Source organism: Larus michahellis, chromosome 1 (assembly GCF_964199755.1).
Source record: "Larus michahellis chromosome 1, bLarMic1.1, whole genome shotgun sequence".
NCBI lineage: Eukaryota > Metazoa > Chordata > Aves > Charadriiformes > Laridae > Larus > Larus michahellis.
In genome coordinates, this window is record NC_133896.1 from 17,680,369 (window position 1) to 17,692,957 (window position 12,589).

Below are 12,589 nucleotides of genomic sequence, written 5' to 3' on the forward strand. Positions count from 1 at the left end.
AGGAATACCCTCTGTACCTAATCAGAAGGATCTGGATGGCAGAGCTAGAGGCTACAGAAAGATCTGTCTTAAACCCTAGATACTATTTTCTGTATTTCCTTAGCAGGGTAGTAGTTCCAAGATGGTACGGCTGAGGCAATAGCAAGATAAACTTACAGTTTTGACTAGTTATAAAGCCTTACAGCTACACATCTGCGGTGATTGTCTCCATTTTCTCAAATTGTTCAGTCCTGTGTGCTGAGAAGGGTAGTTTGGAGAGAAACACTTCACTGTTGGCTTATCACATAAGTATAAGCCTGTCGTGGTACAGCCTTAAGTAGCCTGTCGTGGTCTCGGTCTTGGGATACAGTTGAGTATAGTTTAAAAACAGAAGAGGGGGAGGGGGAGGAAACAGCAACAAGATCAGATGACTTGTTTTGCTTTGCTCCTGATGTTTGGGAGTTATAAAGCCAGTGTGATGCTGGAACAGCCTAAGAGCAGCAGCTGTGTTACAGATGCTAGCAAAATAAGCAAACTTCTGTGAAGAAAGTGGTCTCACATGTCAGGGATAAATTTCAGATGGGAAGTTTGGGGGATTAACACCTGGTCCTCACAGGCATCTGTCCCATTAAGCACTGCTGCCCGTCCATAAAATGAAAGGAAGAAAGATATAATCCCCTGTGCTGCAGAGGTGCTGGGGGTAAAGAAATTGATGCTTGTATATTTAAGTCAATATTAAAATAGTGGCTGAGATCACGTGAACAGAGGAATTCTGACTTATGTCTCCATTTGTTACTGAGATCAGATGCTTGAGTTGTACCTGAATTATTTTTATTCAGTAACTAAAACTCAAATCTTAAATTGCTTATACAGGCTATTTTTCTTTTATAGGCTCTGTAAGCAACTGAGCATTATACTTTTATTACACTCATTGTGAGAACACCAAATCTTGTTGATTTCTTCCTGTTTTATACCTTTATGGAACTGTTGAAAGTGTACAGAAGTCAATGCAACTCTTGTGCATTAACTGAGGCTTCCTGTCTTTTCAGATAGGTGTGAGCTGTACTGTGCTTCCACTGCTGTTGCTGCGCTGTTTCTATTAAAATCTGAGTACAGAACCGATGGGCTTGAAAGAGCAATATTGGTGGCTTGGAAATGAGCATAGGCATGCAAAATTTGAGTCCTGGTCCCCTTATCTGCATCTTCAATACACAGATGTCTCTGACTCCTCTGTCAGCCATTCCCTTGAAAAAGGCTTCATCTCTGCCCTTTTCTCCTTTTTTTTTTTTTTTCTCTTCCCCCCCCCCCCTTTAGTCTGCTGTATTAGTCATTATGGAAGCATTAAAAAATTATCTCTGTCTATTAGAGCAGTACAGCACAGTCACGTGAATGAAAGGCCCTTCTGTACTGTGCCTCAAGGGTACGTAGTGCACTTAGACATGTGTGCATTAGGTGCCTCTTCTTTATGTATGTGTCTGAACTTGACAAGCGTATGCAAAAACTTGCCACAAATGGAGGTTTTGGAGTAAAAAGCCTTGTCATAAAAGCTTGTGATTGCAGAGCCCCAACCATCTGCAAAGAGCATCCTCCGTTACACACCTCCAACAAGGGATGTGAATGTTCAGTCCCGGGCCACAGATACAACGGTGGGACTTGGGCCCAACACTTCATGTGTCTTACTGAAGTAGCACATTCAAAGTTTACACCCTCTGGAAGGACAGAAAGGATGGCCAGATGAGGTCATCTTCTATTCTGTATCTCAAAACTTTAAAACTGTGAACTTTACCTGTTTAGTTCAATAATAAACATAGAATCATAGAATCATTTAGGTTGGAAAAGACCCTTGGGATCATCGAGTCCAACCATCAACTCCACTCTACAAAGTTCTCCCCTGCACCATATCCCTTAACACCACGTCTAAACGAGTCTTAAACACATTCAGAGACGGTGACTCCACCACCTCCCTGGGCAGCCTATTCCAGTGTCTAACCACTCTTTCTGTGAAGAATTTTTTCCTAATGTCCAGCTTAAACCTACCCTGCTGCAGCTTGAACCCATTCCCTCTTGTTCTATCCCTAATTACCTGTGAGAAGAGACCAGCACCAACCTCTCTACAATGTCCTTTCAAGTAGTTGTAGAGAGTGATGAGGTCTCCCCTCAGCCTCCTCTTCCTCAAACTAAACAGTCCCAGCTCCTTCAATCGCTCCTCATAAGATTTATTCTGCAGGCCCTTCACCAGCTTCGTTGTCCTCCTCTGCACTCGCTCCAGCACCTCAATATCTCTCTCATATTGAGGTGCCCAGAACTGGACACAATACTCAAGGTGTGGCCTCACCAGTGCTGAGTACAGGGGGACAATCACCTCCCTCCTTCTGCTGGTCACGCTATTTCTAATACAAGCCAGGATGCCATTGGCTTTCTTGGCTACCTAGGCACACTGCTGGCTCATGTTCAGCCGCTTGTCAATTAGAACCCCCAGGTCCTTTTCCGCCAGGCAGCTCTCCAGCCACACTTCCCCAAGCCTGTAGCAATGCATGGGGTTGTTGTGGCCCAACTGCAGGACCCGGCACTTGGCCTTGTTGAAGCACATTCCATTAGCATTGGCCCATCGGTCCAATCTATCCAAGTCTCTCTGTAGAGCCTCCCTATCCTCATGTAGATCAACACTCCTGCTTAGCTTCATGTCATCTGCAAACTTGCTGATGATACACTCTATGTCCTTATCAAGGTCGTCAATAAAGATGTTAAACAGAAATAGTCCCAACGCCGAGCCCCGAAGAACACCACTTGTGACCAGCCGCCAGCTGGATTTAACTCCATTGACCACCACTCTTTGGGACCGCCCATCCAGCCAGTGTTTGATCCAGCAGATCATATGCTCATCCAGGCCATGAGCCGCCAGTTTTTCCATGAGAATTCTATGGGGCACAGTGTCAAATGCTTTTCGAAAGTCTAGGTAGACAATGTCCACAGCCTTTCCCTCATGCAATAATCAGGTCATCTTGTCATAGAAGGAGATCAGGTTCATCAGGCAGGACCTGCCTTTCCTAAACCCATGCTGACTAGGCCTGATCCCCTGCTTGCCCATTATATGAGTTGTAATGGCACTCAAGATGATCCACTCCATGACCTTCCCTGCTACTGAGGTCAGACTGACAGGCCCATGGTTTCCTGGATCCTCCTTTCTGCCTTTTTTGTAAATGGGTGCTACATTTGCTATCCTCCGGTCCATTGGGACCTCCCCAGTTAGCCATGACTTGAGGTAAATAATGGAAAGTGGCTTGGCGAGCACGTCTGCCAACTCTTTCGGCACTCTTGGATGTAACCCATCCGTTCCCATAGACTTGTGCACATCCAAGCGGTGAATCCTGACTCGTGTTTGGGTAAAGCACACAGCTTCCTTCCTCCTGGTAGGAGAGCCCTGAGGTTGGAAGGATTTGTTATTTTCCTTTGAATTTGTCCTCGGTGGTTTCTGAGATGTTTTGTTCAGAAGGTGTCTTAATTTGAACTAGTTTGTTCTCAACGTACAGGCTGGCTGTTTGCTTGTGTGGGTACTTTTCCCACTCTCATTTAAGTGCCCTGACTGCCAGTTATATCTCGGGTAGCAGGTATTTCCTTAGGTCTGTGGGTACTTGGACACTGTGATCAGATCATTACCAAGACAGCCACGTTGGCTAACAAATTAACTCTTTTCTAAGCATCTCTGTGTTCCTGACTGGCTTCCCAGATTTCTTCCTCCCTTCCTTCTTCACTGTAAGTGTCTGGCTGGTTTTTGTTGGTGGTTTTTTTGTTTGGTTGGTTTTGTTTTGTTTTGTTTTTTTAAAGCAAGGACATTCATCACTGTATGCAGCACTGTTATTTCTGCATTGTTTTGTAAAACCACCACACTCACAAAATAGGTAGAGGGGGTAACCTGGTCCATTCCTACTTCCCAACTAGCATTTGTCTTGTTGTGACATTGGAAATTCAGGTAATGTTGCTGGCTTGGTAATTAAAGTCCCCTTTATTCAGGGTCATCGTGGTTTCTGATTCCGTAGATGGAACGTGGGTTCCTTCCTGCTACATCACGATTCTGCATGTAAAAAGGATTTAAAACATTGTTCCAGCACCTTGGTTTGCTAAGATGCAAAAGTTCAGGGATAGGGACTGTGCACTGAAAATCATAGATTGTCCTTGTATTTGCTAGTTCTGGCTCGATTTGCCTCATTTTAATTCATCTCATGAATTTATGTACTCTTAATGTGACAAGTGTTCCATTTTTATAAAAGGGAGAAAATGTTCGGTACTACATACAGGTATATGAATGAACTCAGTGCAGAGGCCCCTTCAGCAGAGGGGGGAAAAACAAATTTGTGTTTAAACCCATGGAGGTTCTACACTAACCTGGCAGTGAGCATTGCAAATCGAAGTGCTCTCGTACCTGGCATGGTGTACTGAAAGCAGCCTAATCTACTTATGCAAGTTCCCTGCCAGCGTGCTAGGATTAAATCTGAGTTATTGTGTCACAGAAAACATTAATTTAATTGCTGTTCCAGTACAGTTTGGCTTTTCCTAAAACATGTCAATTAAAACCTTAAACAATTCTGTATCTGTCACCTCATTTATAATGATTGGAAGCTATAAAGCATGATGCTTGGAAGGTATAAAGCATGATGCAAACATTACAGTTGAGATACTGAAGTCTCTAAACCTGGCTAGCACTAGATTTTTTTTTTTTTAATTTATGTAAAAATAGAGCTGTGTTTTAGGAGCTTGCCAACAGGGGTATGCTTCCCAGAATTGCTACTAAGGATTATTATTCATGCAGACACTTTCTTTTAAGTGACTTAGACCTTTTCTGTGGCTGTACGGTGAAGCTGGTGTCGGTGCTCGGTCCACAAAGTGAATCCCAGGGCTCGAAGGATGAAGGGGGTTTGGGGAGGGAAGCAGAGAGCTCTCAGATTGGCAGGTGCTGCTATGAAAAGCCTGAACTACAGATGGCTTGAAAAACACATCTGTGGGTAGCTGTGGTTTTTCAGATCCGGAGCTGGATGTGGCTTGGAGCAGCAACTCTGAACTCTTGACGGTGGGTTAGAGGCAGTCTATTGTCATCACAGATCTTCCTTTAACCCCTCTGGCTCTGACTTTCTACGCTCAACTCTGGCATTTTGCAGGCTTCCTAGGCACCGCCAAGCCTTCTGCACGGTCTTTGCTAAGTAATAGTGACTGCCAACATTTTAAGAGGGCTCCTGTGTCAAATACTGTCAAAGCTGGAGAGGCTGAAGGAAAAGCAGAAATCTATGGAAGCCTTCAAGGCTTTTACTGTGAGTCAGAAGCAAGAAGGGGCATCTGTAGTTATGTTAAAAATGTAGTTAATCCAGCCAGAGTCCCAGCACTAGCCTGCAGAGGCAGCAGAAGAAAGAAAAACTACCCAGTTAACGCTGGAATTAATACAAGATAATTTTTTTGTTAACTTATGAGTTGAGTCGGTTATGGTAACTTCAGGCAGAGGTACTTTTTGAATCCAGAGGCAGGCAGCTGACCTCCAGGAAACGTATAAACCTTATTTCTTATCCTTTTAGCCCGTTAACACCTCTTGACAAAATGAGGTGTATAGGTGTGTGGGAAAAAAATCTTCTGGAACAAAAGAAGCATCGGCTTAAATGTCTCCCATACCACTGTCCTGGACATGCTCAGTCTTCTGAACGCTTCTAACTTACATTCATTAATACGTTATGTTGTCACTAATTTTTGAAGCTGCATGCTTTGTTTTGCAGCAAACTCGTATCACTGTATCTTACTACTCTGGTTAAACTATTTTACTATATGATAATTGCATGATCTTGCTCCTAGTATTGTTAGCAATAGTTATTGTTTTAACTTAGTGGATGTTTTTTCCTTTTTTTCCTTTAACTTAGGAGGTCATTGTAACCTTTTGGGGTTAGTTTAATGATGTTTACCTGCAGATTTTTAACCCATTAACCTATGTCAGACTTCTTGGGTCCAATGCTTTAGCAGAAGCACACATTTGAAAACTTTCAGAAAGAGTTCTGTTCGCCCATATCACTCATTCCTTCGTCCTAGGTAACTTTTGCTTTTTCCTCCTTCCTAAGAGGCACTGTCAAGGTATCCTGGGCTTTAATTAATGACTTAACATTTCTGAAGAGGCAAAAGTGGATCTGTTTTTCTAGATGGATTTCTGAAATGTAGCTCATCTCTTGGTGAAATATCTTGAGTATCTTCAATGAGGATGAAAACTTTAATATGCTTGGATATTTGCTAGCCCCTTTCTTCTTCCTCTCCTTCCTCTCTCTATGTTCCTGTCCCCACCTCAGTCTCTATGTTCCTGTCCCCACCTCAGTCTCTATGTTCCTGTCCCCACCACAGCACATGGTGTTGGGGAGAGGGACTGGTTGGGCAGGAGCCAGGTGCTGTCTTGGTTTGTGGCCAGCTCATCACATGTTGTCTCTGACGCTCTTTCCTCCTCACGCTCTTCCCCTGCTCTGGTGTGGGGTCCCTCCCATGGCAGACAGTCCTCCACCAACTTCTCCAATGTGGGTCCTTCCCACGGGCTGCAGTTCTTTATGAACTGCTCCAGCGTGGGCCCTTTCCATGGGGTGCAGTCCTTCAGGAACAGACTGCTCCAGTGTGTGTCCCCCATAGGGTCTCAAGTCCTGACAGCAGACCTACTCCAGTGTGGGCTCCTCTCTCCACGAGTCCAGAGGTCCTGCCAGGAGTCTGCTCCAGCATGGGCTCTCTATGGGGTCACAGCCTCCTTCAGGCATCTGCCTGCTCTGGTGTGGGATTCTGCACAGGCTGCAGGTGGATCTCTGCTCCACCATGGACCTCCATGGACTGCAGGGGGACAGCCTGCCTCACCATGGTCTTCCCTGTCGGCTGCAGGGGAATCTCTGCTCTGATGCCTGGAGCACCTCCTCCCCCTCCTTCTCCACTGACCTTGTTGTCTGCAGGGCTGTTTCTTTCATGTATTCTCACTCCTCTCTTCTGGCTGCTGTTGCGCAGCAGGTTTCCCCCCCCCCCCTTCTTAAATATGTTATCCCAGCGGTGCTACCACCATTGGCTGATGGGCTCAGCCTTATCCAGCAGCGGGTCCATCTTGCCACTGACTGGCATTGGCTGTGTGGGACATGGGGGAAGCTTCTAGCAGCTTCTCACAGAAGCCACCCCTGTAGCCCCTCCATGACCAAAACCTTGTGATGCAAACCCATGCACAGAGCCCAGGAGCATTCTTGATGAATACAGCATCTTGCTCTTTGACCTGTACGTGACTTTACTTATTTATCTGTTTGTTTACTTTTAAGCAGTGGCACTGTTTCTTTAGACAGTTCTGTATGAACTCCTGAGTGGTCGGAGCAGAGACTTTCCCTTTGTACCAGATGTGGATATACAATATAGAAAGCCATGCTTTAACGCCCGAGCAGCAATCTGTATTTTCATAATGCCTTCCTTTTGCCTGCCTGTAGAGTGTGTTGTAAGGGTCCCCTGCTGTTCCACTTCAGCCACATCTTCCTCCTTGGGGCTCTCCCAAGTGTCTGGCAAGTGATAACACTAAATGTTCCAGCGTAAATAAATACGAGTTATCTCTATAGATAAGAAATCAACGCAGAGGTTAATTGCCATCCCATGCTCATCTGAGAACAGATGTCTGTTACTCTTCAGCAGTGCCTTGGAGTGGTTGCAAGTGGCACGTTGTACTGCGCCTCCCTGGATAAAGGCAGGTGTGAATGGGAAATCTGGAGCATGAGGAGGACGATGGAGGATGCTGCGGTGCAGGTCCCTGCCTGAGGGCTGCCCTGGGGTCTGTCCATCTCTGCCGTGCCTTTTGGTTCATCCTGGCTCCAAAGTAGGAAGTAGCACAAGCTGCTGCTGAGCTGCTGGCTTCTGCTCCGCATCGGGGCCAGTAGCGTTGGCGGAGGGTGGTGTGGGTGTAACCGTGCTGCTTTCAGGACTGGAAATAGCATCTCTGCCTGGCGCTGAATTGAGCAAGCCCAGGTGGGGACTTGGTGCCAGGTAAATGCCATGCAGTAAATGCCTACAGAGCGCTAATTTGCCTGTATAGACAAATTCTGAGGCTTAAACTCAGCATCTGTTCAGCTCAAGCAAGAAAACAGATGTTTAATAGGTATCTCCACACTGTTTTATTTTAAAAGTGCACGTCATTCCCAACAGTGAAAGTACTTTGCCATCAGTGAGCTTTCTGCACGTCTTTCCTAAAACATAGAAAATGTCTTTTAATTAACTCTCTTGTAGATCAGTTGAGTTTATATATGTATGTAATTTAAACTGTCATGGTTAAATGTATGCAAGCTGACTTTTGAAAGCAATACAGTTCTTGTGTGTTTTCAGAGCTCAAACAAGGGGCGGGGAAATGGTTAGGATAGGTAAATAAATCCCTTTTTGTCTTGAGATCATTTCTTAGATGTAGGCTTCTGTAATCTAGCACGGCTGAGTGTAAGCTGTTGGGGAAGCTCCTGTCATTCTCGTTGGCAGACTTTTTGTACCTGTTGGGGACTGCACATAGTGCCTGGACAGCCATGACCCAGGAGATGCCCTTAGGGAGATGCCCACCCTTTTTCTTGCTGTCTGAAAATGCCCACCTCATGAGAGGAGGACAGCATCACCTGCCTTCTGCTGCATGGGCTTTTTCTGTGCTCCATTTGTGGAGGTGGCAGCGGTCAATTCTGTTCTTAACTAATCAAGTTGCACTGTAATTCTTGCATTCTGCAGTATTTCTAGTGCTTATTTCGTTTGAGGGGTGCTGGTGAATCAGAAACACAGTCTGCTGTGAGAGGAGTTTTAGAAAACTGAGAGAGTCTCCAGGAGACACACAATCTCCTGACTCCCCGCTCTCCTGGTCTGCCAGGATGAGCCTCTGGGCACCAGCCACATCCTTCAGCAGTAACTGGGCTGTGCTGGAGGAGCAGGGGATCCCTGCGCTGATCTTCCTTGCAGAGAGACTGCAGCCGTCAGAATTTCACATTCCATAAATGGATATTAAAACATACAGTATGTGTTTTCAAAACTGTGTGAATATCTAGAAAAGTATTACTTTTGTTAGCTTCACAATTTTACACGTCAAGTATGTTGCAATGACCATTCATTGAGTGGGAGGAGAGGGATAATATAAAAATGCCTTTTAAATCAGCAGAAGAAAGGCTAAATGGTGATGCAGCAGAACTGGTAAGGGGGGGGGAATTAAAAATCTTTGTTTTCTGTAACTCCCCAAGGTCTGCAGAAGTGCATTCTGTAAACTCACATGGGAGATGCTATGCATTTTATTAGCTTTCATTCATTTATTGTGGTAATTTAATGCTGAATAAGAGGCATACAGAGTTGTCAATACTTGCACGAGCGAAACGTGGCTGTTTCTTTACTGGCCCAGAAGAAAGTTCATGTATTTAAATGACAAAAAAAACCCAAATGTGCCTCTGAGCTGTCAGTGTGTTCTTGTTTTCTTACAGGCTGGTCCAGGGACCATCATCATGGCTTCAGGAGTCCAGGATTTTAACAGAACGGAATCTGACAGACTGAATGAGATCAAAGGTCACCTGGAAATAGCCTTACTGGAAAAACACTTTTTACGTAAGTATAAAATTAATGCTGTGTGGAAAAGAATGGCTTAAGCCTGCTGAAATAAGGCCTCTCTAAACCACAGAAGCTGGCATCAGAATTCTGAGGTGGGCTGATGGCATGTGGGCTGAAGTGCAGATAGCACGTGGGCTGACACTTCTCTAGGAGGAACTTAAAAACATTCCCAAGGTTTCTGTGTCACTTGGATATTTTTTTTCCTCATTGCATTCCTCACAACATACCTCACTACATGACAAAAGCTGCTTAGTCGAGGTCCTGGTGTTGACACCTTCACGTTATCTTAGAATTAACCTTAATGTGGTTGCAACAGGTGTTTTTTGTCTAGTAGTAATTGTAAGGAGAAAGATTTCTGAAGGGGTGACCATTTCCTTGGCAGCTGCTTCAACAAGTAATAGGTCTTAAAACACCTCTCTGAACAGTATATGAATTACTGGTAAGTAGTATAAGAAATAAAGATAAGAGTATCTGTAGATTTCAAGTGTTACTTGTTTGGTTTTGTGGGTGTATATATATGTATATATGAGACAAAATTGTCATTCATGGCTAGAGGCATTGGTAAGACTTTTGGAATTTTTACCTCAGCAGCTCTGAACTGCCGACTTGTAAGACAGGATAGTTAAAACTGAAAAAAACAGGAGACAAGCATTCTGTTCATTTGATAGAAGTAGAGATCTCTAATAAATCAATGAGAGGTCTTGCTCAGGTGCTTCACAAAATGGTCATTTTAATGGATTATTTTTGAACTTCAGAATATGGGGGTGTTTTTATGTGTTTGAAGCTTGTCAGATATTTCCTAAGAGGTAGAAATAACAAGGTTATAGTTTCTATTAAATTTCTAGATTATAATCTAACAACAAGACTTGTGTTTTATCTTCAGCATATTCTTAAGGATTTGGAATTAATTTTCTGTGACTTTTTTATCATTTGGCAAGATTGCTTTGATTATTTTTTTTTTCCCCTTGTGTATGAGAGGGAGGCACGATAAAGGAGACTGGGCAAGAGTTTATAGCGATCTGCTATCACCTTCCACTGGTATCTGGAAGAGGTATCGTGATTGGAATAGCAAGCAAAAACTGAAAGCTCTGTTTGACTCGCCTTGTTGGTTTCAGTGATTTCTTTGAATTCTTATTTGACTGTGCAGTACAGAGTTACCATGTACTCCTTCCATCCCCAAAGACGTATTGCTTAAGCTGCTGTTATCAAATTGTTTTTTAAACTAGATGGGACACTTGTGACTTCCTGATGTAATCTGTTGTGTAACAGAAACAGCAGGACTTCCCAGAACTGATTTCTGGTTTGAACTAGGACATATATTTTGCTTTAAAAACACCGTATGTTTCCCAAACGCTTCCATGGCTGGTGAATCTGTTTTCAGTCCTTAGTATGTGGTTACAGTAACCATGTGGGACGCTCATTTTTGTGAACATTTTTGCTCTTCAGGTTCATGCTGTAGTTTGAAAACCTTTTGATCAACTGTGTTGCCACTTTTAGCTAAATCTGTTTCTTTTGAATCTGTTCACTTTTGTGGCAAACTCCAGGGTAGAGGGTAATGAAGCTCACCCTTTCATGTAAACTTTGAGCAGATGGTTGGAGGCTCAGGCCTATGGGGTAGTTCGGCTGAGTGATGTGGGTCAGTCCTAGGGGACTCCAGCCATTACTGTTAGGTCAAGAGCTCTTTACCAAAGCCTTGGGTTTGTTTTAGCTGCAATTACAGTCTTGTCTTGGCAAATTGGTTGCAACTCTGTGTGTAAAAACAAGAGAAAGAATAATAGATTGGTAGAGAAATAAACACATTAACACTCATCCCTTACACACCCACCCCCTTCAGAATTTTGGGCTGACGTACATAGTATCATAGAGTAGTTTGGGTTGGAAGGGACCTTTAAAGGTCATCTGGTCCAACCCCCCTGCAGTGAGCAGGGACATCTTCAACTACATCAGGTTGCTCAAAGCCCCGTCCAGCCTGAGCTTGAATGTTTCCAGGGGTGGGGCATCTGCCACCTCTCTGGGCAACCTGTGCCAGTATTTCGTCAATCTCATTGTAAAAAATTTTTGTCGGTTGGAGAGAAGTAGGACCTCACTTTTTGCATATGGTTCATGTATTCTTTTCTTTTCTGCCTTCTTCTTTTTGAGTTAATTTTTTTTGGTACTGGAAACGATTCAGTATTTTTTTTTTCTTCACAAAAGTGAACTGATGGTGAGCAAACAAACATTCTGGAAATGTGCCGTTTGTTTACTTTAATTTGCCTTGGAAGAAAGCCTGATTTTTATTTTTCTTTTTTTAATCCTATCACTGCAATAGATTATTTTTTTTAAGAAGGCTAGTCACTCAGCTGTATTTGCATACTTTTTTAATAATGGCATTCCTTAAGGACACCTTTCTAGAATTGTATTTTTACATAAACTGTTTGTCATTTCCTCCTACTCCCATTTCCTCCAGCTAGGTGTGCAGAAATCAAAGCAATTGTTAATATGTGGGGGAAATATTTAAAGTTCCATGGATTTTCTTTTTAATGTGTTGCGTTTCTAACCATTATCAGCCTGATCCTGACTTTATTTTTGCCTCTTCTGTACCTCTTATTTGTATAGGTGTGTTATTAGCCAGGAGGTTTTAAGGAGGAAAAATTTCCTCCTAGTTATATATTATGTATAATGTACACATAGTCCACACAGCTACAGGTCAGTGTGGGTTTGTAGTTGAGAGTGCTTGGCTAAAGCAAGAGCAAAGTGCTGTCTTCTGGAAACTCCATTCAGCCATTAGCAGGCACAAATGAAAGGTGCAGTTTGGCTGAGCAGTGTTTTCAGTGAAACATATCCCAAACCTATCTGTAGCCTCTAAAAGCTGCAGAGGAAATCTGGAGCAAGTAGTTACTGGAGACAAACAGTTGTCTGTAAAGGGAAAATATCTTCATCTAAGATGCCAGATGAATCTCTTCCTTAGCGCAGAGATAATCTAAACATCTGGAGAAGTGACGATGGAGAGGAACTGCTTAGCTGTGTTGCATAGCTGTAAATGCAA

The 12,589-nt window shown here is 43.6% G+C and overlaps 1 protein-coding gene across 3 annotated transcripts in view; it reads left to right on the forward strand.

The window, feature by feature from the left end:
* GRAMD4 (GRAM domain containing 4) overlaps nucleotides 1-12,589 on the forward strand; it is a 79,448-nt gene that overhangs the window by 27,961 nt on the left and 38,898 nt on the right. For all 3 annotated transcript variants that reach the window (XM_074584998.1, XM_074585078.1, XM_074585171.1), the window contains exon 3: nucleotides 9,441-9,561. In XM_074584998.1, the coding sequence (XP_074441099.1) occupies nucleotides 9,441-9,561 (121 nt within the window). The remainder of the gene's footprint in view (nucleotides 1-9,440; nucleotides 9,562-12,589) is intronic.